This window comes from Callorhinchus milii, unplaced genomic scaffold (genome assembly GCF_018977255.1).
Source record: "Callorhinchus milii isolate IMCB2004 unplaced genomic scaffold, IMCB_Cmil_1.0 Scaffold7, whole genome shotgun sequence".
Classification (NCBI taxonomy): Eukaryota; Metazoa; Chordata; class Chondrichthyes; order Chimaeriformes; family Callorhinchidae; genus Callorhinchus; species Callorhinchus milii.
This window is the reverse complement of record NW_024704748.1, coordinates 13,450,244-13,474,158: the sequence shown is the minus strand read 5'-3', so window position 1 is coordinate 13,474,158 and position 23,915 is coordinate 13,450,244. Positions and strand designations below refer to the sequence as shown.

The window sequence follows — 23,915 nt, the reverse complement described above, 5'->3', positions numbered from 1 at the left end:
TAGACTTCGTCGTAGAATTTGACTAAGAATATGCCTACAAAATATAGAGTCACTACACTCTGCAGTTGAACATGTGTAGTACTTTGAGACATTCGATGATGTAATATGGCACTGTATCAAATGCAAGGATAATTTATTATATTTTAATAGATCTTAAAAGAAAAGAAAGCCAATTGGAAAATATCTTACAATGTGATAAGAATGATTTCATTTTCTGCGGATGAAAAATGTTCAGACTGAAAACAGTTATTTTCAAAACTAATTTTTCTGAATGTTCTTAAAATTACTCTGAACCAAATTCATGTGAAGAAATATGAACCAGTTTATATTAGAAACATTTAGATAATACATTTGTCAATGTTTGAATTGCATTGACTCTTTGGTTCTTAACAAAACCATGAATGATGGAGGAGCCCTCTGGAGGAGAAAATAGCTGTAAAGTCAAAGTTCACTTTTATTGTAAAGTTTAAATATTATCTCACTTGAAGAGAAAACGCATCCAAAATTGACTTCATTCTTTTAAACTGGAGATTTCTTTCCTTTACTCATTTGTTTGTTCTGTGTGTGGAAGATCTCAAAGGAAACGCAGTTGCTGCTCACAGATGACACAGGAACATGCAAAGAGAACCATACAGAGAACACTACAGATTCTTCAAGACAGCATCAGTGTGAGAGATTGCGGTAGAAATGCACCTACTTTAACAACAATGTCAAAAATAGCGCATTTATATAATACCCTTAATGCAGGATAGGGTTTCAGAGCACTGTACATTGTCAGGGTTGGATGTCAAGCAAGGGAAAAGGGGTTGGGAGGGTGACCATAGGCATGGTCAAAGAACTAAATATTCAGGTGGGGTTTAAAGATAAAGAGGGGGTGAGGCAGAGGGATTGAGGCAGGGAGTTCCAAAGATTAGGACGGTAATGGCAAAAGGTACATCCACAATGGCCTTTCCTTTCACTGCACAATGACTTGTAGGTTGAGGGATTTCTAAGGATGAACCTGTGCAGCAGAATTGAGGAGAACTAATGTTTCATTGTAGGGGATCATTGATCTGATGTTCTCAGATTGACAAATGTTCAAGATCATGATCTAGTTCAAGCTCATTACCGAGGCTGACACTGTAATGCAGTAATGAGGAAATGTTGTGCCATTGGGCACTAGTCTTTGAATGAGATGTTAAGCCAAGGTCTGGGGTATCAGTTCAGGTGGTCGTGAAAGATCCCATGGAAGAAGAGTGGGAGTTCTCACAATGTCCTAACCAATATTGATTCCTCATACAAGATTCAGCAAAAGCAAATTATTCATTCCAGTTTTTTTGTAGGTACATGGAGTTACGTGGAGTCCTGTAGCTCAGTGGTTAGAGCACTCGCCTTGTAAGCGAGAGACACCTGGGATCAATTCCAGTGAGGGCGAAACCTTGGGCAAGGTTCCTTATTCTACACCCCTATTAATAATCCCTCCAAAACCAAAACAATAATAAATTGGTCATTTTCAATCTACGACTGTTTGTGGGACACTGCTGTACGCAATTGGCTGCCGCGTTTCGCCCACAACTATACGTCAATTCACTTTACAGTCTATTCTGTGAAGCGCTTTGAGACGTCGAAAAGACGTGAAAAGCGCCATATCAAATGCCAGGATTATTATTATTGTAATTGCTGGCCAGATTTGCTAACATTTTTGCCGACGTAACGGTCACCGCATTACAAAGTTACTCATTGTCCCAAGTACTTTAAGATCTTTTGGCATGATAATGTACTGCAGTATTATTAAATTAAGTGTTTCTATTCAACAAAATGTTTTGAAACATTGCGACATAACTGCAATCAAAATAGTTATTTTGTAAAAAGTTTTTTTTGGAATAAATCTGAGGTCTACCAGTGATACAATGTACGAGGGACTTGTGTAGAGAGGTCTCAAAGAGAGTCAGTCACTTGCTGTGTTAGATGGAATGCTGGAAGACTATTCCTCTGTGTTGTTTTTTTTACACACACACTTTTCAATACTTTCCTTGTTTGTTGCTGTGTTGCTGACACCGAGCTCGGTTTGTTTGGTGGGATGCAACGAGTGCTTTGTCGTGTTTTTTTTAATTATTATTATTATCAGCTTTGAATGCGATCAAACATCTTGGAGCATGAAGCCTCCAGAGGGAGCTGGTAACAAAGGGCCAAGTCAACCTCCTTCGTGAAATCTCCCCAATTCCCAGGGCAGCTGCTGTTGGTTGTAAAACACCAAATCGATTTCATCTCTCAAGATCGAAACATCTTACACACACACACACACACACAGGAGCCCAGGGGCAACGTGGGGAGGAGAAAAAAACACTGTGTGTGTGTGTTTTTAATATCAAATTGATTCCTGCACCCAATTCCTGGTTTGTCTGATCGTCCACTTGTTTTTTTTGTGTGATAGCAAACCCATCAGTTGATTTTCAACGAACGGATTTTCGCCAATCTTAAAACAGGCTGAAGATTGTCATTAACAAGTCAGTAAGATTCTTGTTTTTTTTTTAAAATAACGATTCCGAATAGAACTGCACTTGTCGTTTGATTTCATTCATTTTGCTTATTTTTTTTTGCAACTTTAATTTAGATGAACTATTACCAATGGTTAATTGGGATGTGCTGTTTTGCTGGATAAATATAGATGTAGATATACATAGATACATAAAAGGATATTACATTTACAGGATGTGTTTGGGAAATTGTTTGAAGGGGGGAAACTAGTTGTGATAAAATGATGGGGGGAATTTTAAAGTAAAACATAAAAGCTGTTTCCATTTATTGGTGAGTACTTAACAAGGGGGCAGAAATATTAGATAGCCCCCAACATATCTAAGAGAGTTTAACTTTGCAAGGAGGATGGTAAAAATGTGGAACTTGCTGCCAGAAGCAGAAAGCATCAAATCATTAAAGAGGAAACTATACATAGAGAAGGGAAGAGAGGGGGAGCTGGGGTGGGACCTCATGGAGGCTGATCGAGTTGGCCCAAAAGTCCTGTTCTGGGCTTGTGTGCTATTGTCCAAACAGGTCACTCCACTTTACAATTTACAGTATATTTATATTATATGCATCACTATACTGTGTTGCAAAAATAGATTCAGCACCTAAATAACTTTATTGCACGTTACCTCAATGAGAAATAATTTTGCTTCTTTAGTAATTCAAGATTTGCAGAATTGATGTGTTTGCTTCTCGAGCTTGGTTTCTGCTTTGCTTCTATTGGTGTTAAAGTAACAACATCGCTTTTGAAAGAAAAGTTTCAACCATCTGCCAGATTCATGATAAAACACCTCAAATACAACAACAACAACTTGGAATTATATAGCGCCCTCCACGCCGGATGGTGTCTCAAAGCGCTTTACAGTTTAGGATCCCGGGACCGAGCCAGGGGGAGGGGTGGGAAGGTGACCAAAGGAGTGGTCGAAAAGAAAGATCTTCAGCAGAGCTGAAAATGGGAAGGGAGGGAATGAGACGAAGGGAGTAAGGAAGGCAGTTCCAGAGCCTCGGGACATAGTGGCTGAAGGCACAGCCACCGAGGGTGGAGCGGAGGACTCGGGGGACAAGGTGGAGGCCAGACCTGGAGGAACAAAGGCAACAGGTACTGTGCTGAGGAGAGAGGAGGTCAGAGAGGTAGGGGGGTGCAGAGGAGTGCAGGGACTTGAATACAAGGGTGAGGATCTTGAAATCGATCCTCTCTGGGATAGGCAGCCAGTGCAGTCTGGCAAGGACTGGGGTGATCGGGGAGCGGAGTTTCGTACGGGTGAGAATGCGGGCGGCAGAGTTCTGAATGAGTTGGCTTTTATGGATGGGAGACCGGCGAGGAGGGTGTTTGAATAGTCCAGCCAAGAGGTGACAAAGGCATGGACCAGAGTTTCAGTGGCATTTGGGGAGAGGTATTAGCGGATGCGTCGGAGGTGGAAGAAAGCAGTGTTGGTGAGGGACAGGGTGTGGGGGAGGAAGGATAATTGGGGGTTGAACCTGACGCCTAGGTTGCGTATGAGTTTGGAGAGTTTTAAGGGGAGGTCGGGTAGGTAGAGGAGGTGGGAACTGTGAGATTTTAGACGTTGATGAGAGCCGGAAAGTATGGCTTCCGTCTTGTCAACGTTCAGCTGGAGGACGTTTGTGCTCATCCAGCCCCTGAGATCTGACAGGCAGACTGACAGAACATCAGGGGACTGGGGATCGCAACGATAGGTGGAAAAGTAGAGTTGGGTGTCATCTGCATACATGTGGAAATGTACCCCATGTCTAAGGATGACATCCCCAAGAGGGAGCATGTAGATCAGAAAGAGGAGGGGGCCAAAGATGGATCCTTGGGGTACCCCGCAGGTGACCGGGTGAAATCAGGAGGAGAAGCCTTTTATGTAGATGTACTGCTGGTGGTTTGTGAGGTTGGACTCAAACCAGGCGAGTGCGGTCCCACTGAGGTGGATGACGGAGGAAAGGCAGTGGAGGAGGATGGCGTGATCGACTGTGTCGAATGCGGCGGAGAGGTCCAGGAGGATTTTCTGCAGGATTTCTTGATGGCTTCAACAAAGAAAAAAGTAATTACTTCGGAACAGTATTGGAGCTTCTAGGAATAAGGGAGATAGATGAACATATATTCCGTGGATATAAAGTGGCGTCTGAATATTGAAGAGGTGTGCATATCAGTTATTGTATTGGCCAGATGGGCCAAAATGACCTCTCGTGGGATTGTATCATGTTTTCTCTTCCAAATTAAATACATTTTGATTTGATTTTTGGTGGTTTCTGATTCCATGAAATGCATCAATGGTTTGTTTACTGGCCTGATGCTTTCTTAATGCAGGAGTTTTATGCTTTCTTTTACATAACTGCTCATTGTTCTCAGGCCTCCGCCACTTTAAACGTAGCAGAGGTGGAAGTGGCTGCATTGTCCTCTGATTTTTCTCACCCGGAGCTGCGCCCGATCTCTCCTATTGCGGCACGTCCCAGATCATGAACTCGCTGCTTGAAGGTATATCTTATTCCATTGCACTGTACACTGAGGAAGTTTTTAGTGCAAAATTATTCTTTTAAAAAAAATTCACATGTAGTTTCGAAAAATAATAGTTGGAGGTAGTTACAGAGTGGAATTCCTGCTGTTTCAAGGGCTTCACAAATTGTCAGTGTTTTGAGTAATATACATATTATTTCCCTCAACAGCGGTGCAACCATTGAGTGTGTGCTGAGAGGTGCTCTGGGATGATTCATCAGTGCACCATGGGAACCGGGTCTGTTAGAGCACCAAGACCTCAGGAGACCACCATCACCTCCAGTGCGAAGGATCCCTCTTTAGAAATCTTGGAGAAACTGAAGAGAAAAATTCAAGATCTAGAGCAGGCGGTGAAAAACAAAGATGGCCAATTGAAGCAAAAAGAGGGGAAAATAAAGATGCTAGAGAAAGAACTAAAAGCAAAATGTTCGCAAATCGATAAACTGCAAGATGCTATTGGTTACAACGGTGCTCCTCTGTCTCCAACTGTAAGTCAACGAAAGAAGCTGATTAGTGTTATAAATGAAGAGCCAAAGCGATTTGAAAAGGTGACAACTGAGATCCACCGACGTTTAAAGGCAAAGGAAGGTGTGTCCGCAGAACCAACATCAAGGAACTACTATTGTCACAATGTTCAAAAATTCTCCATCGAAAAGGCCCGAGTACAGAAAAGCTCCAGGTAAGAAGACAAAGCTTGCTTGTGGGGGAGTGAATCGTAACTGAAACCTTTAGTTTGCATTTTTGTACACTCATGCATATCTGGTTACAGTTGCATAACAGGATTTATTGCACACTTTGAAATCTCTACTCCAAACCCCACAAATATCTCAGTAAAAATCTAGCACAGAACCCGTGGATGCAGACTTGATTCCTCACAGGAAAGGTGGTAGTTTCAAATTTACTATCTATCTCATAAGCCTTGCAAAAGAATATCAATATACAATTGCATAGTAGAGAGTTCTGCATCTTTTTACAGCCTTTAGGAACATAGGAAGAGAAGAAGGTCTTCAGCCCACTAATCCTGTTCCACTGGTTCATGAGAACTGGGCAGTTCTTTTAAACCCATTTCCCTACTTTGTTCCCATATTCATTTAATAGCCTTACATACCAATGCTTCTTTTAAACATCCAAATAGTTTCTGCCTCTATGGCATTCTGGGACAGCACATTCTATATTTTCAGAATACGATTTGTGAATGAAATATTTTCTAATCTCACTTCCAACTATCCTAGTTTTAGTTTTAAGATAATCAATAATCAGGTTTTATTTTATTTAAAATGTAAGGTTGACCTCGCCTCAAGTGACAGTAGTTTAATTGAGACATTGCTGAATTGTCAGTTGGCAGGACCCCTAGTTAACCAGTTGAACTGACTCATAAAAACAAAATAAACTGCTCTATTGTTTTCCACAGCTATTTACTGCAATGTGGTGAGTGGCTAAGCTCAGCACTATTTGCAGACAAACACAGGGACAAACTCACAGTGGTCAATGAAAGAAATCTTTATTCGCAAAACCTCAGTACATCAGCAAAAGGGTGAATCAACAATAACGTCCAACTATTGTCCACCAATTGTTCCTTTGCTTTTCTTTTATCTGCTGTTTGGATTCAGGCCGCAGCACTCCGAATCTCTGTGGGTGTCTGTCTCGAGTGAAGTGACCACTCAACAACAACAGCAAAATGACATTTTAGAGCGCCTTTCACGTCGGGAGGACATCCCAAGACTCACTCTCAGCAGTGTAGCAAACAGGAGCAGCAAGCTTGATTTGCACTTCTTCTTTCCCATAACTTTGAATTGGAGCTGATTTTTTTTAAAAAAAGCTTGTTTGGGGGATTCTGAACATGTGCCCATTGGTGAAATGGGGTGCTTGCTGTTAAAGTTATTAAGAAAGTCATACAATTAGCTCTTTAATAACATTAAATTGTAGTATTTTGTCTACAAAATACAGTCACTATACTTTAAAGATTGTTGATGAAGTTCTTTTGAGACGTTCTTAAAGTTATGGCAGCTATATCAATGCAGGGATTTATTATTAATATTTATTTGTATTCTTATTGAATAAATGTAAATTTCATAATCCCTGATGTTACCTCTTACAGGAGGCTTCAGGAGTGAGGCTGCAGTCAGACTTAAATCATTTAAGCCTCACTTTATGCTATTTTGTTAGCAATTAATTGTCATGATGATCTGCCAAAAATGAAGAATAAATGCAGTCGAATTTTCCACTATTTATCCTCCCGTCTCTCTCTCATGGCTCTCGTAGTTCCCGCTTGTGCAACCTCATTCCAGCCATTTATCCCCTGTACCCTTTCTTGGCACACAGCTGCAAAACTCTGAAACACAAATCCCTTAATCCACAGTTAGTCTCGATTTTCACAGGCAGTCCTTTTAAACTGATCCACTTGACTTTAATTCCAGTCTCTTTTACTCCTGCTGGAACAGGTTAATTTCCCTTCCTGTGGCTCCCTTGGCGTTAAGCATTTCTGACACCTTCAGTCCTGATTCTGGCTCTGAAGAGAATTTCTTTAACTGTCATTCAGCAGTTGCGGTTGTTCGTTCTGTCTTTCAATGGCCAAAAGAAACTGTAATCTATCGCGCCATTTTTAGGATTACTATTGATAAGATGCTGAAATACACATTCCATTACAATTGCTGCTGTCTTTATAGTTGACTTCATTACAAATATCGCAGGGTACTTTTGTTCTGTAGGTCTTCGTTCATTTTTTGCATGTCTCAACTTTGCGTAAAGAAATACATTCCTGAGGGTATTGCACGTTTAATATCAATACAAAATTAAACATGGTCAGGAAAGCTGTAAAGGTGGCTTCTGCATCCCAACCCCAGCTATCAAGATAATGTTTAATTCACAGAAGCAATATTTTAGCATTTCTTTGTTTTTCAAGGACTAGCCCTGGGACGTCTTTCTGATGTGAAGGGCGCTATGCAAGTGCAATTTGTTGAAGCCACCAGTTTGTACGTTTTAATTTCTGCACTGTATTCACACATGTGTTTAAGGGACTGTCATACTGCTAATATAATCTTCTGGTTGTCGAAAAGTCTGTGTGAGTGCCTCACAGGATGTACCGTACAAAGAATTACACCAAAGCAAAGCAGTAAACCATTAATACACATGGAAAAGGAATGGATTTCAAGAACCATTTGGCTCTTGGAAAGCACCCGACAGTAGAATCTGCAGTGAGCATGTATTGACAGTGTAGATAATGTCAACTACGGAAACTTTTATGGGGCAACTACGGTAGATAAAGGTAGATAAAGCTGACCAATTAGTCAAAGGCATACACAGTTCTAAACGGTGTATCTGCAGTTCACTGGAAGCATTGGTGTTAGAGTTGATCGCTGCCAATTTCCTCATTTGCTGCCAATCAGTAAATATCCAGCAGGTGGTTGTTATGTACACGACTACTGGCTGCGGCATGGAGTCAGGAAACTTGACCAGTTTGCTTCCGCTGTGTAAAAACTGTCAGCAATCTGACAAAGCACCAGCAGGTGTAATAAAGATGTTAAAGTTTGCATAGGCTTTAAACTATTTGAAAGGTCCTGCACCAACTGGCATTTTTGGCTTGCAGGCTAGAAAAAATTCCTGCTTTCAAAATGTCAGCATGTGTTGGGAGGGCAGCAGCTAGGCAGCACTGTGTCAGTGAGTAGATTTTTTTTAACAATGGAGTCGTCTCAGCAAAAGGTTTGTGAAGATCTTGCGCAAATTGGTCTGTAGTAATGAACGGGATTACTTCCTTTGGGAGAATAAGTGGACCATTCAGAAAAGTTGTCAAAGCAAATTAATTGGCAGTCCGTAATTAATATGTGGGGCTATTCTAAATAATCAATGATTCAACTAGACTTCATCAACTGTGGGAACTTCTGATGAAATACATTTCTTTCACACATTTACGCTAAATGATGAATTTGCTAGTTACCTTTTTGCCTTACAGTCTGCGTATTGTGACATTGACAAGCAGGATCTTTCTTCCATTTCCTGTTGATGTCCCCTCACAGTTTTCCACAATAATAGTCATTAAAATTTCTCTTACTAAGCATAATCAGTGCAAAAAAATCATGGCAATTATTGTTAGTAGTTGAGGACCATGGGTGTAAAACATTAATCCAAGACTGTTACAATCATAAAGCTGGAGGTTGACATTTATTTTATTTCCGAGGTCATATGAGCCCTGGGGTATTGCTGCATATTTGGAGTTGAACTAAGGTTCTGTCTGCCTATTCAGGTTGACATTAAAGATCTCATGCACTTTTCAAAAAGTGAAGGGAGTTTATCCCATTGTCTTAGTCAACAATTCCCCAGATAAAATTGATCACTCACTTCATGGTTGTTTGTGGGATATTGGTGTGCGCAAATTGTCTACCACATTTGCCTACCAATACACAATCAATGGACACTAGGTATTTTACAGTATATCCTATAAAACCCTTTGAGATGTCTCAGTCATGTAATAAGATTATTGTTAATATATCACCACAGGGAGCCAGAAAGATCAAAGGAGCTAGTCTTAAGCCTGTTGTATTATTGAAAAGCCTTAAGCGTTGAGGTGACTTAAAAACTGGAGAAAGAAAATGATATATTAAAAGGAAAACATTTTGTGAAACTGTATGTATTAGAAAGGTCAACAGTACAAAATCTATATTTATGTATTGTAGATTGGTAATGCTTGTGTCATTATTTATATTGACAAGAGTGACAATTGTGGTTATTGAACTATTGTTTGTAATCCAAATAATGGTTCTGTATGATACATCTGGCAGCTCCAAGAAATTGATAACTGATGCAGTAATGAATAATGATTTCTTGAAAAAACTGGAGTTCCAACACGTGCGGGAAATTGTGGAATGCACTTATGAACAGATCTACCAGCAGGATGAGCTGGTCATACAGGAGGGAGAGGCAGGAAACCATCTTTATGTTCTAGCAGGTAAGAAAAGCTATATTAGCTGTGCATTAGCGATTCCAAGACATTGATATCTGATCAGATCAGTCATTATGACCATAGTTCAATAAACATCACAATATTCTGTAATATATTTATATAGCCCACGAAATGCCCACAAAACGCAAGTAATAATAATAATCCTTGCATTTGATATAATGCTTTTCACGTCTTCTAGACGTCTCAAAGCGCTTCACAGAATATGCTGTATAGTGAATTGACTACATTTGTGGACAAAATGCGGCAGCCAATTGCGCTCAGCAGTGTCCCACAAACACTTGTGGATTGAAAATGACCAATTTATTATTGTTTTTGTTTTGGAGGGATTATTATTAGGCATGTGGAGTAAGGAAACTTGCCCAAGGTTTCGCCTTGCCTGGAATTGAACCCAGGTGTCTCTCTTGCACGGCGAGTGCTCTAACCACTGAGTACGGGACTCCACACAGTGACACTCTACAGTACAGCCTATGAAGCTCTTTGAGACACCCTCCCCATGTGTAAGGTACTATACCAAATGTAAGGATTATTTTATTATAGCATATCTACAAAAAAAATGTTCTCCTGTTCATACTTGTGGATATGTGTTGATTGCCACAGCCAAAAGGAGCCCACAAAAAAAGCTCAAGGTGGACGAGTCCTTCAGTTCAGTGTAGGCAACAGACATGAAGAAACCGATTATCAATGCAGGAGGTGATATGGGTGTTCACAGAGGACAAACCTGCATGTTGAGGCATATCTGTTGGGATGCATTTTGAGGATATGTATTAATTTCTTCATTGACTGAAATCAGAAAATCCATTTTCCAGTGTCATGGTTTAATTAGTGCTTCTTCCACATTATTAATTCAGACTTTCTGCTGAACATTCCTGAAAATAACACACTGTGAGCAGCTGGTAAATTGTGGAAGCAGCTACCTGCAAAGCAAGGCTGTGCCTCGTCACAGACAACACACAGTGTAGTGCATTGGGCGGAGGACAATGGTTTCAATTCTGAATCAAAATGCAGCTGAAATATACATTAGATCCAGGATTGAATTTCTTTCTTAAATGATTTAAAGTCTCAAACAAGAGTCTTGCATACTCTCTTGCTTGCTTTGATTTAGACAGCTTACAAAAAAGAAATAATAATTTGGTCACTCGAACTACGACTGTTTGCGGGACACTGCTGTGCGCAATTGGCTGCCGTGTTTCGCCCACAGATATACAGCCAATTCACTTTACAGTATATTCTATGAAGTGCTTTGAAAATGTCTCGAAGACACGATAAGGCCCAATATTGAATGCAAGGACCCTATTTTGATCATTGTACAGCTGCATTGGAGGTGGTTCAGATCATTAAAAGTGAGTGAGAAAGACTTCCTGTTATCACTGTCCTTGGCTCATTAGACCAAGGCCCTTTTTGTCTTAATGAATGAGAACCTTTCAGATGGCTAATCAGATAACTATATGTATTGTGGGAAGTGACAGTTTAGAATCCTTTTATAGCTTTATTCAGTGATTGATAATAAATGGTCATTCTGGAGACTTAGAAGTCCGGTTATAAAGCTGAAGCTTGTTTATATGTTGCTAAAATATTTGAATTATCCTTTTAAAGAAGGGCTATTGGAAGTTCTGCAGAATGGCAAACTGCTGGGACAGATGTATCCTGGAACAGCATTCGGTGAGCTTGCTATCCTCTACAACTGCAAAAGAACTGCTACAGTCAAAGGTATTTATTCTGGATCGTATTCCTTTTTTGTAAATAAGTTTTTAAACGGTCCTCTCTCCCACCCTCTCATTCTCCCCTGGATCTTGCTACAGTCCCTAGTCATTCTCTTTATATCTCCCATTATCACTGAGATAGAGAATCTTCCAGACTGATGGAGGAAAGTGTAATAGTGAAAGTCTCTCTTGTGTGTCTAAAAGTTATATTTGTCTTTTATTGACACTTGATGTTTTTATTAGATTTTCGTACTGAAGTTTGAAGAATTTATGACAGGACTAAAATAATAATATGAATTTTGAAATTTTGAATTTTTTGAATAATAATAATTATTATTATTAAAATGCTACCTTAGTGCTCAGGTTTAGCTTCTAAAACATCATTACTAAATAGTGCAATATTTGGGTTGTTTTTTTAAGCTGTGGTTAAGTCTTGGATCTGGGTGCTGGATCGGCAAGTTTTCCAGAACATAATGATGAAGTCAGCACAAGCCAGACAAAAAGAATATTTCAACTTCTTGCGCAGGTAGGAACTGCTCAGAACATACTGTTGATCCATGGTAGCAAGTACGATTTTTAAGTTCCCAAGCAATGAATTTGATCAGAACTAAATAATCCAGACCTTGATTGGTGGAGGATAGATTATCAACATGTATTCCCTTGTGTGTAAAGGCCTCTCCAATAATGCAAACCACACTGGGTTGAAAATGCGGTTTCATAAAATATTGAATCCTGCCTATAAATCCACTTAAGTCTTAAAATTTGATTTATTTGAAAATTCATAAATTCAACATTAATTTGGAAGCCAATAATTCTGTAGATTGTACCATGTATCCCTACTCTAAAACAATATATGATGACTGTTCCTTTAAGAATTTAAATAAGGCCATAATAAGGACTTTATAAACCAGGCTTTGTATTTGAAACTCGGGAACTGAAGAATGCAAAGCAGCCAGAGGAAATGTTAGCTTTCATAAATCAATCCAGCAGTCTGGCCACATCTCAGAAATATATATTTAGATTTTTGTTATACACATACACTCGTAGCCTCATTCATATTTTGCTCTAAAAAAAACCCTAAACAACAAATGCTGGTTTTACGTGTCATCTTTGTGTAACAGCTGGGAAAATGCTGTATATACAGTTTAGAGTTTAGAGCATATTGCTAGTATATTGTTGCACATGGTTAATCCTGGAATGTTTCTGATATGGCTGAGTGGCTTTTGTTTTGTATGGTTTCCAGTGTTTCTCTGCTGAAGGATTTCCCTGAGGAAAAATTGGCGAAGATTGTAGATTGCTTGGAAGTTGTGAGTACACTTTTTAACAGAGTAATCTGCCAGGCACAGAATGAATTTTAATCAAACAGTTTTATGTGTAGTTGTATTTACGTGTTCATTGGGCAGTTATATTTCATGTGGTTTTATATATCCCTTTTCCTCCTATTCCATTCCTATCCATGAATTTTAATCAAACAGGTTTATGTGTAGTTGTATTCACATGTTAATTGGGCAATTATATTTCATGTGGTTTTATATATCCTTTTTCCTCCTATTCAGAAAATTGTGCTAACATTGAGTCAAATAGTTTTCAGATGCAACTTGCTTTAGCGATTGATAACCAGCTTCTATTGATTCTCTGCATTGTGTATTGTGTACCCGCTGCCTTCGCTCAACTGACTCCAGCCTCCTGCATGTTCCTCGTGCCCTCCGTTCCACCATCAGTGGCCACAATTTCAGCCACGACACCCTGAAATTCTAGAGCACTTTTCCTAAATCCGTCTGCCGTGCCCCCACCTTCCTTCAGATCGCGCCTGAAGACCTTCCTCTTCAACCGTGCCTACCGTCACGTCCCCCCAGCTCAGCATTGTGCTCCACCACTGTCAAGTACTCTGGAACACTTCCCTACATGAGGGGCACTATATAAATGCAGGTTGTTGTCGTTGCTGTTTTAAAAGTGACCGTTTCTATATCTCACCCCCTTATGCAATCTCTTCATATCTGTTAGGATTATTATGATGAAGGAGAATATATAATCCGCCAAGGAGAGGAGGGAAATACCTTCTTCATTATTGCAAAAGGAAAGGTAGGAAAAACACTTACTTTCATTTATTAAAATATTTATTATCACGTTTTCTGAAATGGAGGAAAAATTATAATGTAGCAAAATATGGAATTAATCTAAACAAAAACATCTGTGAGTCTGCTAATGTGTTTTTATGATTTATTTGAGTGGGTGAGGAGTAATCTTTTCTAACGTGGTTAATGTTATCCTGAAGTTATCCTGTTTGTAAAGAGAGACATCCCAGTTAAATGAGAAATGAGATGTCACAGTGTACTCTCCACTGATATTCATTCAATGGTCATTAATATGTATTCTTGTATTAATAAAATTCTCCGGATAAAAATCAAATGGCACAAAACAACCAAGCATTCTGAGCCTTTGTTAATGTGTAAGATTATTGGTGATCAAAAAAAGTACTGATGTACAGCAGTATTTTGCAACAATCTTCAAGGCATAGTGAAGGCATCCTGGAAACGTTGTCTCACGTGAGCTGTGCTTTCCACTCCATGTGCTGCATGAAAACTAAATTGGTTATGTGTCATGCTAATTGAAAACTTGCTCAACAACGGAGATAAATCATCCATTGTTGCAATCAGTACGTGAAATATTTCAAATGTATTATTGCAATATGATTCCTGAAAGAAAGAACATTCTGCTTATTAACTCACTGAAATAAAATAGGTGACAACAAGGGTGTTATGTTGCTCACCCAGTCTATCAATCTGTGCAGGTGCGAGTGACACAGATGACAGAGGGAATTGAAGACCCACAGGAGATTAAGACATTGGGAGTAGGAGATTACTTTGGAGAGAAAGCCCTAATAAGGTGCACCAAGTGTACAGCATGGATAATAACTTCATTATGTTTATTTTGACTGAAATGCATGTTCAAACGTAGCAGGATTAAAGCAAACGCTAAGGATTGACTACTTTGATTGGGGTTTTTCAATATGATAAAACAATAGGATGTTACACAGATTTATGAGATATATTTGTGGCCCACAAGCATGGTTGGATGCAATGGTTTCTGGATTTAGAGGTATTCTAAGACTCAGTGATGGTGAAACTGGATGGAGGAATGTTCCATTCCTCACCTCTGGTGTCCCTGACCTAAAAATCTTAAACCTCCCACCCCCTCCCAAAAAAAAAAGATTATGCTAATTTGCTAATAATTTACCAAATTTGCTAATCATTTAGCAAATTGGGATTTAGAATAATAATGGTTGCAGATTTATATCAGTCCAGGTTGCATGAACCTATACAATGGATGTGATACAAGGAATTATTTGTAGCTGGAGTTTTTTTTTAAGTCCGCTGACTTGAAGATATGGGGATATTTAATAGAGGAGGTCAGTGATTTTAGTTTGGAAAATAGCCACATCAGTGAAGTTCCAATTGTTCAATTGTACCTATCTTGTTTCCTTTTAATTTTCTCCATCCTGGAGCACAGTGAGGATGTCCGTTCTGCAAACATAATCGCTGATGAAAACGACATCCATTGCCTTGTAATAGACCGTGAGTAAGTCTGCCATGTAGTTTGCTTGCCTCTAACAACATACAGAGACATCTCAAAATTCCTGCATATTTTTGGCATTTAATATTTATATAACCACCTTTCCCACTAGCTTTTTAGATAGTTAATACTGACTATCATGCCAGAGTATAATTTTATTGATAGATTGGAGTGACTGGAAATCAACAAGGCGTGAGGGAAGTCTAATATTCAGAAAATATTCTTTACATATAGTGATTTAGTGTTAAGATGAATTCATTAAAAGAAGCATTTCTTAATTTACTGTTTTCTTCATATCATATTCTGAAGATAACACTAATAATAAAAAGATTAACAATCTAGGCAATTGGTATAGAGCCTTCCATGTCAGGAGGACGTCTCAAAGTGCTTCACAACATTTACTGTAGTAAACTGTGTATTTTGTAGGCAAATAAATTAAATCTTTTTAATTTGTGCACTACTATTGTTTCAGGATTCAACGTTTATTGCAAATTGATTCTATTGTCAGTTCCTCACAGAATTAATGTGACCTAATAATGAAATATGTCTATATTTGATGAATCCAGTGTCTCACTGTACTTTTAACATTTACGTTCAGTACCTTTAACCAGATGATTGGCACCTATGAGGAGTTGCAAACATCCCTGAAGAAGTATGTGGAGCAGCTATCCCGCAGCGATGAGAAGAGAAATGCAATGTTAGTATTCATATTAAAACTTAAATCGTGCCTAATTGTACAGCTCCATAAACCAGGTTCTGGGTCTGGTGCCTGAGCTGGATGGGTCAGTATAGATGTTAAGTGTGTGCATTGCAAAACAATGTTTGATCCCTGCCCCAGAGGTTGTTTGCAGTTGCTGGTACAATGTCTAAATGTAATCATTTTGATTCCCTAAGGCCACTCATGCTGACAGCCCAGTTTTCCCCGGAGGAGAGTGAGATTGTACGCCTGAGGGAGAAAGTCATCAGGTTTTCAAACACTTGCCCTTTCAAAAATTTAGACATCGTTGCCACCCTAGGCATGGGAGGTTTTGGACGTGTGGAGCTGGTAAGTGGGAAGAAAAGTGATGGTTGGGAGATTGGTTTCAGCACACGTTCCACTTAATGAAAGGATTTTGATCTGTAAAGAAGTTAACAATCATGGTTAACAACTATGGAAAGATGAAACCTAATCGTGAGGAATCTCGCTTTAGTAAAGCATGTGTGTGGCACACAGATGATGTATATGTGTATATGTTATGCACAAACGATCTTCATTTTCTGTGTGATATGTGTACAAATATGCATGGTGTCAGATTGCCATACAAATCTAAGAAATATTGGGAAATATTAAAGATCCTGCAGGCATTTGCAGTTTAGAAAATAGCTCAAAAGCAATTCAAGCCTTAGATTAACTGTTTGTACTGAAATTAGGCAATGTGATGGTTTTCCATATAATAGGATCCTGATCTCAACCATGTCCTTGTGTAGTGGCAATAAACAGAAGCCAGTTACCTCCCCAAATACAGTAGAGAAAACAGAATCAGCATTGTGCCAGGAGCTTTCCTTTTCTAGTGTTCATATTTATTGCGGGGTTTAAGCAGCTTTAAAACAAAGACTGTCATCACACACTTAATTTGGGTCTCTTACAGCAGTGAGATGTATTAAAACCTGCTTTTGTACCTCAGGTGAAACTGAAGGATGAAGATACCACTTTTGCCTTGAAGTGTATCAAGAAAAAGCACATTGTGGAAACCCGGCAACAGGAACACATCTATTCTGAGAAGAACCTCCTGGCACAGACTAAATCTCAATTCATTGTTAGGTACTTGAAGATTTATTCTCTCAACAGAGGATGCATCAATAGATGGTTCTTACATATGTTCAGGAATCATCCTTCAATTATTAAATGTTCCTATGTTACCCACATTTCCTGACTTAATAAATTTGACTAAGCCACAGTTGCCACTTGAATTCATATACACTGACTGTTTAGTAACTTATCAATAAATGATTTTCCTAGGAAATAGTGGTAAACTTACTATTCTGTAGTTTCTAAGTACATTTGGTCTCTTTAAGTAATGAAATATACTTTTGAATGATCAGGAATTTCTCTTAAATTTAATGTATTAAAGAGTAGAGGCATGCAATTTCCCATGATCCTACACCACCTTAAGTTTTAAGACCAAATAGTCTTCCGGCTTGAATTTTTATATCATCAAAATGTCTCAAATATTTCACAGGTAATCACTGCCAAATATAGTGACGTTTTTTGGCAAACGTGGCGGCTATTTGACCAGCTAAGCCCTGACAGGCAGTCATGATGTCAGTGACCAATTCATTTAGAGAATTGTTGGCCAGGACACCCAAAGAAACTCCCTTCTCTTTTTAAAATAAGTGTCATTGTATTTTACATTTCTGGGGTATTTGTTTCATAGGAAAGACAAAACTACAAGCACAAGGCACTTGGCAAGAAAGCTGTTGTCATCAGTGCTGAGTTAACTTTCTTTTTCAGTTGGGAGTACATCATACCTTTTAAGCTAATAATAAAAAAAGCAAGCTGCCTTTCTCAGAGGTTCTTCCACCTTATGCTGTTCCAACGTCTTACCATCAAAATATTTCTCTTTTCTGATCAGGTACTTATATGGTCAAATCACCAATGAGACAATCATACTGGAGAAACAATATGTGCACATGTCTAGATATTGTTGTCTTATGTGGGCACCATGTAAGTGCCAGGTGTGTTTATTTCAAATATGGAGTGTGTCATTTTCAGATGTTGTATAACATTTATGAATTGTGTGACCAGCTGACAAAGGCAAAAATGTTCCTGAGGGTTTTCAATAATAGGCTGTATAAATAGAGGGTTCATAGAACCATCTGTTCCAACTGCTTCTATAATGCAGTACATGACACACATTGCAAAATATTTTAGTTTCATCTATTTGCAAGTGATAATGCTGCAAAGCAAATCACAATTCTCATGGTCAAGAAAATGTAATAATACTTTATATTTTATTTGGGGGGGTTTTGTACTATTTATTGTATAAATGGGCTTGTTTTTTATTTTAAGCGGTTTTAATCAGACCATCTGATCCAGTTTATTTGACATTATGTGGCGTAAAACCTCTTTGAAAATATTTTTCGTCTGCTTTCTTTATAGAATGTGATGTTGGGTAGTTTTACATCGGAATCAAAATTATGAGAATCCTTTCTGGAGACAAGATTAATGGCAGCGTACAATACCAACAACACATTGCATTTAAATAGCTCCTTTCACATCAAGATAACATCCCTTCACTTCAGTGGATTCAATAAAAAATAAAAAGTGGGAAAAACACACACTACATACACAGATGATTTATCTTAGACTCATACAGCACAGAAGGAGGCCCTTTCGTCCTTTCATGTCTGTGCCAGCTCTTTGAAAAGAGCAATCCAATTCAATCCCACTGCCCCCACTCTCTCCCCATAGCCCTACAGACTTGTCCTCCCCAAATAATTATCTACTCTCTTAAAAGTTGTTATCGAATCGGCTTCCACCATCCTTTCAGGCATCTTCTTTCAGAGCTCAGCAAAACTACAGTAGGAAAAAAATACCTGGCTCTAAACTTGTTTCTGTGCTTTTCGGCAGATTATACAGAACTTTTCGAGATCTCAAATATGTGTACATGTTGATGGAGGTGTGTCTGGGTGGGGAGCTCTGGAGTGTACTTCGTGACATGTGAGTGTATGTCATTTCTAATGATTGTACCCTTATATTCCAAACACACCATTTTAGTCCCTTTATATTGAAATACAAATATTAAGAACATAATAGAGACAAAAGCTGAAAGTTTCAAAATCCTGATCTTAAGAGAAAGATGAAAAATAAGAGAACTGAAAGCATGAGAATAACAGCCGAGGACATTTTGGGGGCTGGTTAGAGAAGTGCTGCCTGTATCTCTTTAGTTTAATCATGTTCATAAGCCTAATTGTCAAGATACTTTTGATGGCTAAGTGTTCATATGTTTTTTTTGAGATTAGTAAGTAACTACAACTTTTTTTTTAATGTTTCCCTTGTGCAAATGCTGACTATAGTTTTTTTACACTGCAGGTGTTTCTTTGAAGACTCAACAGCCAGGTTTTGTGTTGCCTGTGTTCTTGAGGCCTTTGATTATCTGCACAACCAAGGAATCGTTTACAGGGACCTGAAACCAGAAAACCTAGTGTTGGATGCAGAAGGATACGTAAAAATGGTGTGCTTCAACCTCATGTATTACAAATTACACCCACCAAATACACAGTCAATCCACTTTACAATATACCCTGTGAAGCACTTTGAGGCGTCTCAATGACATGATAAGGCGCTACAGTCAGTTAAGATGTCACTGCTTCGCAGAATCTGGTGTTTCCACGTTGATGTGGGCAGAGGATGTGTAATGCAGAATTTAAGATGTGAGAGCCATTTTTGAGTTTTGTTGGACTTATTTTGTGAAGTGGGAAGGACTTGCCGAATTTTTTCCTCGTGGGATCCTTTCTTCAAGAAGTGCAAATAAGTTGGTTAGAGCCCGAAGAAGATTCTGTCCAATGTGTGGATGGAGCAAGTTTGACTGGGTTTATTTTTTGTGAGTTCTGGTTTATCTCTGATTGTTTATATTTCACATTGTTATGATGGTCTGCTCCAACAAAAAGCACGTTCCTAAACAATGAAGTCAAAACGTTTTTCTCTAACCCTTTCACACTATGAGGCAGAATCTAAACCACTAACAAACAGCGGCATTAAATCAATGCCTTTTTAATAGAACTGCACAGAATGAGCTATTTATTCACAGAATGCTGTGACAAAGTTGTAGAACAGTGAAGGAATGATTATGCTTGGTACAAAACTGCTTGTTCTTGCATTGAAAACGTCTCTTTCCTCCCCATTAGCTCCCTCGCAGATATCTTTGCGATCCCACATCATTTTAGTAGCAGCATTGCATAATTTTCAATGTATTTCAGTTATACTTCCATGGATAATTACAATGTCATCATGCTGCAGATTCTCTTTCAGTTATCTTTTCCCAGTGTAATTCCAATTTGTATTAGCTATGTGTAAGGTTTACACACAGCTACCAATAGACACCAGTGTTCTTTGGATTTATTCATAGCTCTCTTTGTTTATCAGGTTGATTTTGGTTTTGCCAAGAAGATTGGGCTAGGCAAGAAAACTTGGACTTTCTGCGGTACTCCTGAATACGTTTCTCCCGAAGTTATAATGAACAAGGGACATGATTTTGGAGCAGACTATTGGTCCCTGGGCATTCTTGTTTTTGAACTACTTACTGGAAGGTAGATATTTTTATCTGTTCTTACAGCTCAGAAATGAATGTGTTTTCAAAAGAAAATGATCTGCTTGAAATATTTTTTTGGAGATTCCACAGGTAAAAAGTTGAACAATGCCTTAATAATAAATATGATTGGGTTCTCATCAGCCATTTGTTTACAACAAACATATTCAGGTGACTTTTATCTTGATTTGTCTTTGCATACTTTATTTAAAACAAATAACAATTCATACTTATGGATGAAAGTCACTTGTGTTTTTTTGTCAATGAAGGACATTAAGGTAAATGCAGTCATTAGACCAAGAGGTTTAAGGTCATGAAACCAGTGAAAACAAAGTCCCAGCAGCTTCTAGGAAGCTTTTGAAGTCCAGCCTTAGAATGCAGTCTTGAAATCGTTCTCCAATGAACATAGATCTGCAGTGTGGCACTCACTATGAGTTGAAAGTCTAAAACCTTCCACTTGGGAGGTTGTCAATACCTCTTATAATGATTCAATATTCATTCAGAGGAGTGAATTGTTTAACTTGCATTCTTGTCTTTAAAAAAATAATACATTTATGAGCAACTAGCAGATCATAGCATTTAACCCGAGATTGTTAGCTGAGATAGTAATGCCTCTTTGGGGCTTTTGTCTGCTTCCAAGCCCTCCTTTTACAGGACCTGACCCAATCAAAATTTACAACATGATTTTGAGAGGGATTGAGAAGGTGGATTTTCCAAAACGAATTGGTAAGCGGTCTGAAGATCTAATCAGGAGGCTGTGCAGGTAAGGAATCTTAATTTATAAAAGCTAGCCTTAAGGAAAATAAATGTGACATTGTTGTACAACGTGGATCTGTGGGATAGACTCCCTCAAATGATCATGACAATTAACTCCTTCAAAAATGAACACATTTCTGTTTGGATTTGATATTTCCTCTCTGCATCATATTGTATTGAACTAGGGTGGCATTGCAGTATGATGAATAATGGCAAATCAAATCGGATAGTACTGTTATGCCTGATTTGAACATTATTACTGAATAGATGACTGTATTGAAGCATTTCATTCATTGCATTCCTATCACAATTTTGCTGCTTGCAGACTTAATCCAACTGAGAGAATGGGAAATAAGAAAAATGGGATAAATGACATACGGAAACACAAGTAAGTGACAAATAATAAAAGGATTAAAAGGTTGCAGTTCATGAATGGTGCCACGTCTGTAATTATCACTACAAACTCTTAATGTAGCTGCCACTCTTACCATGTTAAATGGACATTGTTACCACAAACTGGAGCAGTCTTGAGTACTCTGTTTAAAATATCATTAATTTCTTTCTCTAATAAATGCATCCCTGGACTTAGCTGATTATTTTGACATGGAATTTAAAATGCAGCAAGAGCGGGATCCCCAATTTAAAGAATCCAGATGTATTTCACGCCTGCTGGAAGAAGCATCTTGAGATATGATGTACCTTCAGGCAGAGTTCCTGTGAGTGACATATATGACGTACTTTATGCTGGTGGACAGAGTCCCCACTCAGATTTCTTACTTGTGTAATCCCATTTGAAATGGATGTGTTTTAGACCCCACTGGCCCCACTTTAGACCCCACGAGAAGAAAGCCGCAGACAAGGTGAATGAAGACACAAGAGAATCATGTGATTCACAAGAATTCAAATGCATTATCCAAAATCTCACTCGGTGACCGAAGTGCAAAAGGGATTAATTACTCTGACTGTTTGGAGACAATCTCCCTTTCCCACTCTTGTTATTAGAGTCTTTGATCAGACCGCTAGTGTCGGATACACAACATAGAATGGACCTTGTAGTCCAATTATCACTTTAATCCAAACAGGATCCTCAGGAGTTAAATGCACAGTTCCGAGCACTATCTATCTGAAAGATCAAGGCAACAAACAAGTGTGTGCTTTCCCTGTATCATTTATAAACATAACCTTTTGATATTCCCTGAAATAAAAGTGATTGTGATATTTTGTTAATATGCATATTGCTCTTGAAAAGTACTTCATCTATGAATATTCAATTGATACTTATCATGAACAGAATACATTATATTTCCCTTTCATAAACATAGTAGAAATGAATAAACTTTTTTTTAAATTCCTTTTTAGGTGGTTTCAAGGTTTTGACTGGGAAGGCCTCAGAAATAGGAGGATGAAGTCCCCACTCACAAAAGAGGTAATTTGGGTCGTGCTGTGGTAAATAGCCCTGAAAATACACAACTTATTGAATACTGTTTTTTGCTTTCCTAAAACAGTGCTAACATGATCTTAGAAGTGTTTCTGAATTCTCTGTAGAAAACGTGATGTTCCTTAGAAATTAAATCCATAGAAATTTACAGCACAGAAGGACATTTAGCCCATCGTGTTAATGTTTTTATTGTGGAACTTTACAGACCATCCAGTTGTCTCCGTCTATTACTGTTGGCATTTCCCTTTAATTTCCTAATTGTTTAAGTAACTGCCTCCCCGTAACATTGTGGCCTGTGTGCAAGCCGGGGACAGCTGTCATTCCCTGCCATTCCCATTTAATAGCCATTGAGAAGCACCTGAAAAGGATGGATTTAATCTAAGAGGTTTGAAATTCTGTTGGTGAGTCAAGTTATCAGCAAGTACATCTCTACTATTGCTCAGGCATGGTCAGTATATTGTCAGGTTGGGGAAAAGTCCAATTGAAGAATGTGCCAATAATGTTATGCAAGAAAAACAGCACAGATTGTTGTAAGAAAAGTGAAAAGTCCAACAGATGTTTCAACACGCATCCTACAAAGGTGGAGTTTGCTCTGAAATCCATAAATGTGTCTCTCATTCACATGTAGTTTTCAAGGCTGTATTGGTACATAATTTCAAATTCATTCTGGTCTATTTCCTTTCTTTAAGTTGAAGGGACCTTCAGATCACAGCCACTTTGACAGCTTCTCTCCGGAGAACAATGAACCTCCAGATGAGTTCTCGGGCTGGGATATAGACTTCTAAGCAATGGTCACCAAGTGCAATGTGTTGAGGATCAAGGCTAAACGTTTTGAGAATCTGGAGTGAAGAAGAAAATAATGGCTTGTAACAAATTTTAAGAAAGCCATTGATAATGTGATCACTTCATTTCAATTGGAAATATTGTATCAAGTTTTACAATGAATGCTCTGCAGGCCTGATATGCAGCGATGTAAACATGTGCCTTGCAGCCCTTGTGTAATAGGGTTAAAGACCAATGCAAGCCACTCCTCAAATGAATCTATGCTTTGTGATGCATTTAGTTCACACACAGGTTATGGAGTTGGTGAGTCAAATAATATCACATAGGTGGAACATTTTGCGTTTCAAGGACAGCGAATGGCAGAAATACAATGTAACAACAATGTCCATTGTATTTTAAAGGAAGATAGTATAATCCTAGA

At 38.5% G+C, this 23,915-nt stretch overlaps 1 protein-coding gene across 1 annotated transcript; it reads left to right on the top strand.

Annotated features, from left to right (window-relative positions):
* The first annotated feature begins 5,208 nt into the window (after positions 1-5,208).
* LOC103181471 (cGMP-dependent protein kinase 2) lies at positions 5,209-23,548 on the top strand. The gene is made up of 18 exons (XM_007897974.2): positions 5,209-5,678; positions 9,775-9,941; positions 11,550-11,663; positions 12,077-12,182; positions 12,900-12,963; positions 13,661-13,738; positions 14,448-14,542; positions 15,167-15,235; positions 15,828-15,926; positions 16,124-16,274; positions 16,894-17,030; positions 18,840-18,929; positions 19,302-19,443; positions 20,355-20,518; positions 21,158-21,280; positions 21,599-21,661; positions 22,633-22,699; positions 23,401-23,548. Exons 1-18 carry the CDS (start codon positions 5,209-5,211, stop codon positions 23,494-23,496), a joined length of 2,295 nt encoding a protein of 764 aa, XP_007896165.2. The 3' UTR covers positions 23,497-23,548.
* The last annotated feature ends 367 nt before the right edge of the window (positions 23,549-23,915 follow it).

Coding starts and splice junctions, on each gene's coding strand:
- LOC103181471 (XM_007897974.2), top strand. CDS start 5,209: ATGATTCATCAGTGCACCATGGGAACCGGGTCTGTTAGAGCACCAAGA. Junction 14,543..15,166: donor GGAGAGAAAGCCCTAATAAG/GTGCACCAAGTG, acceptor CCTGGAGCACAG/TGAGGATGTCCGTTCTGCAA. Junction 22,700..23,400: donor AGTCCCCACTCACAAAAGAG/GTAATTTGGGTC, acceptor CCTTTCTTTAAG/TTGAAGGGACCTTCAGATCA.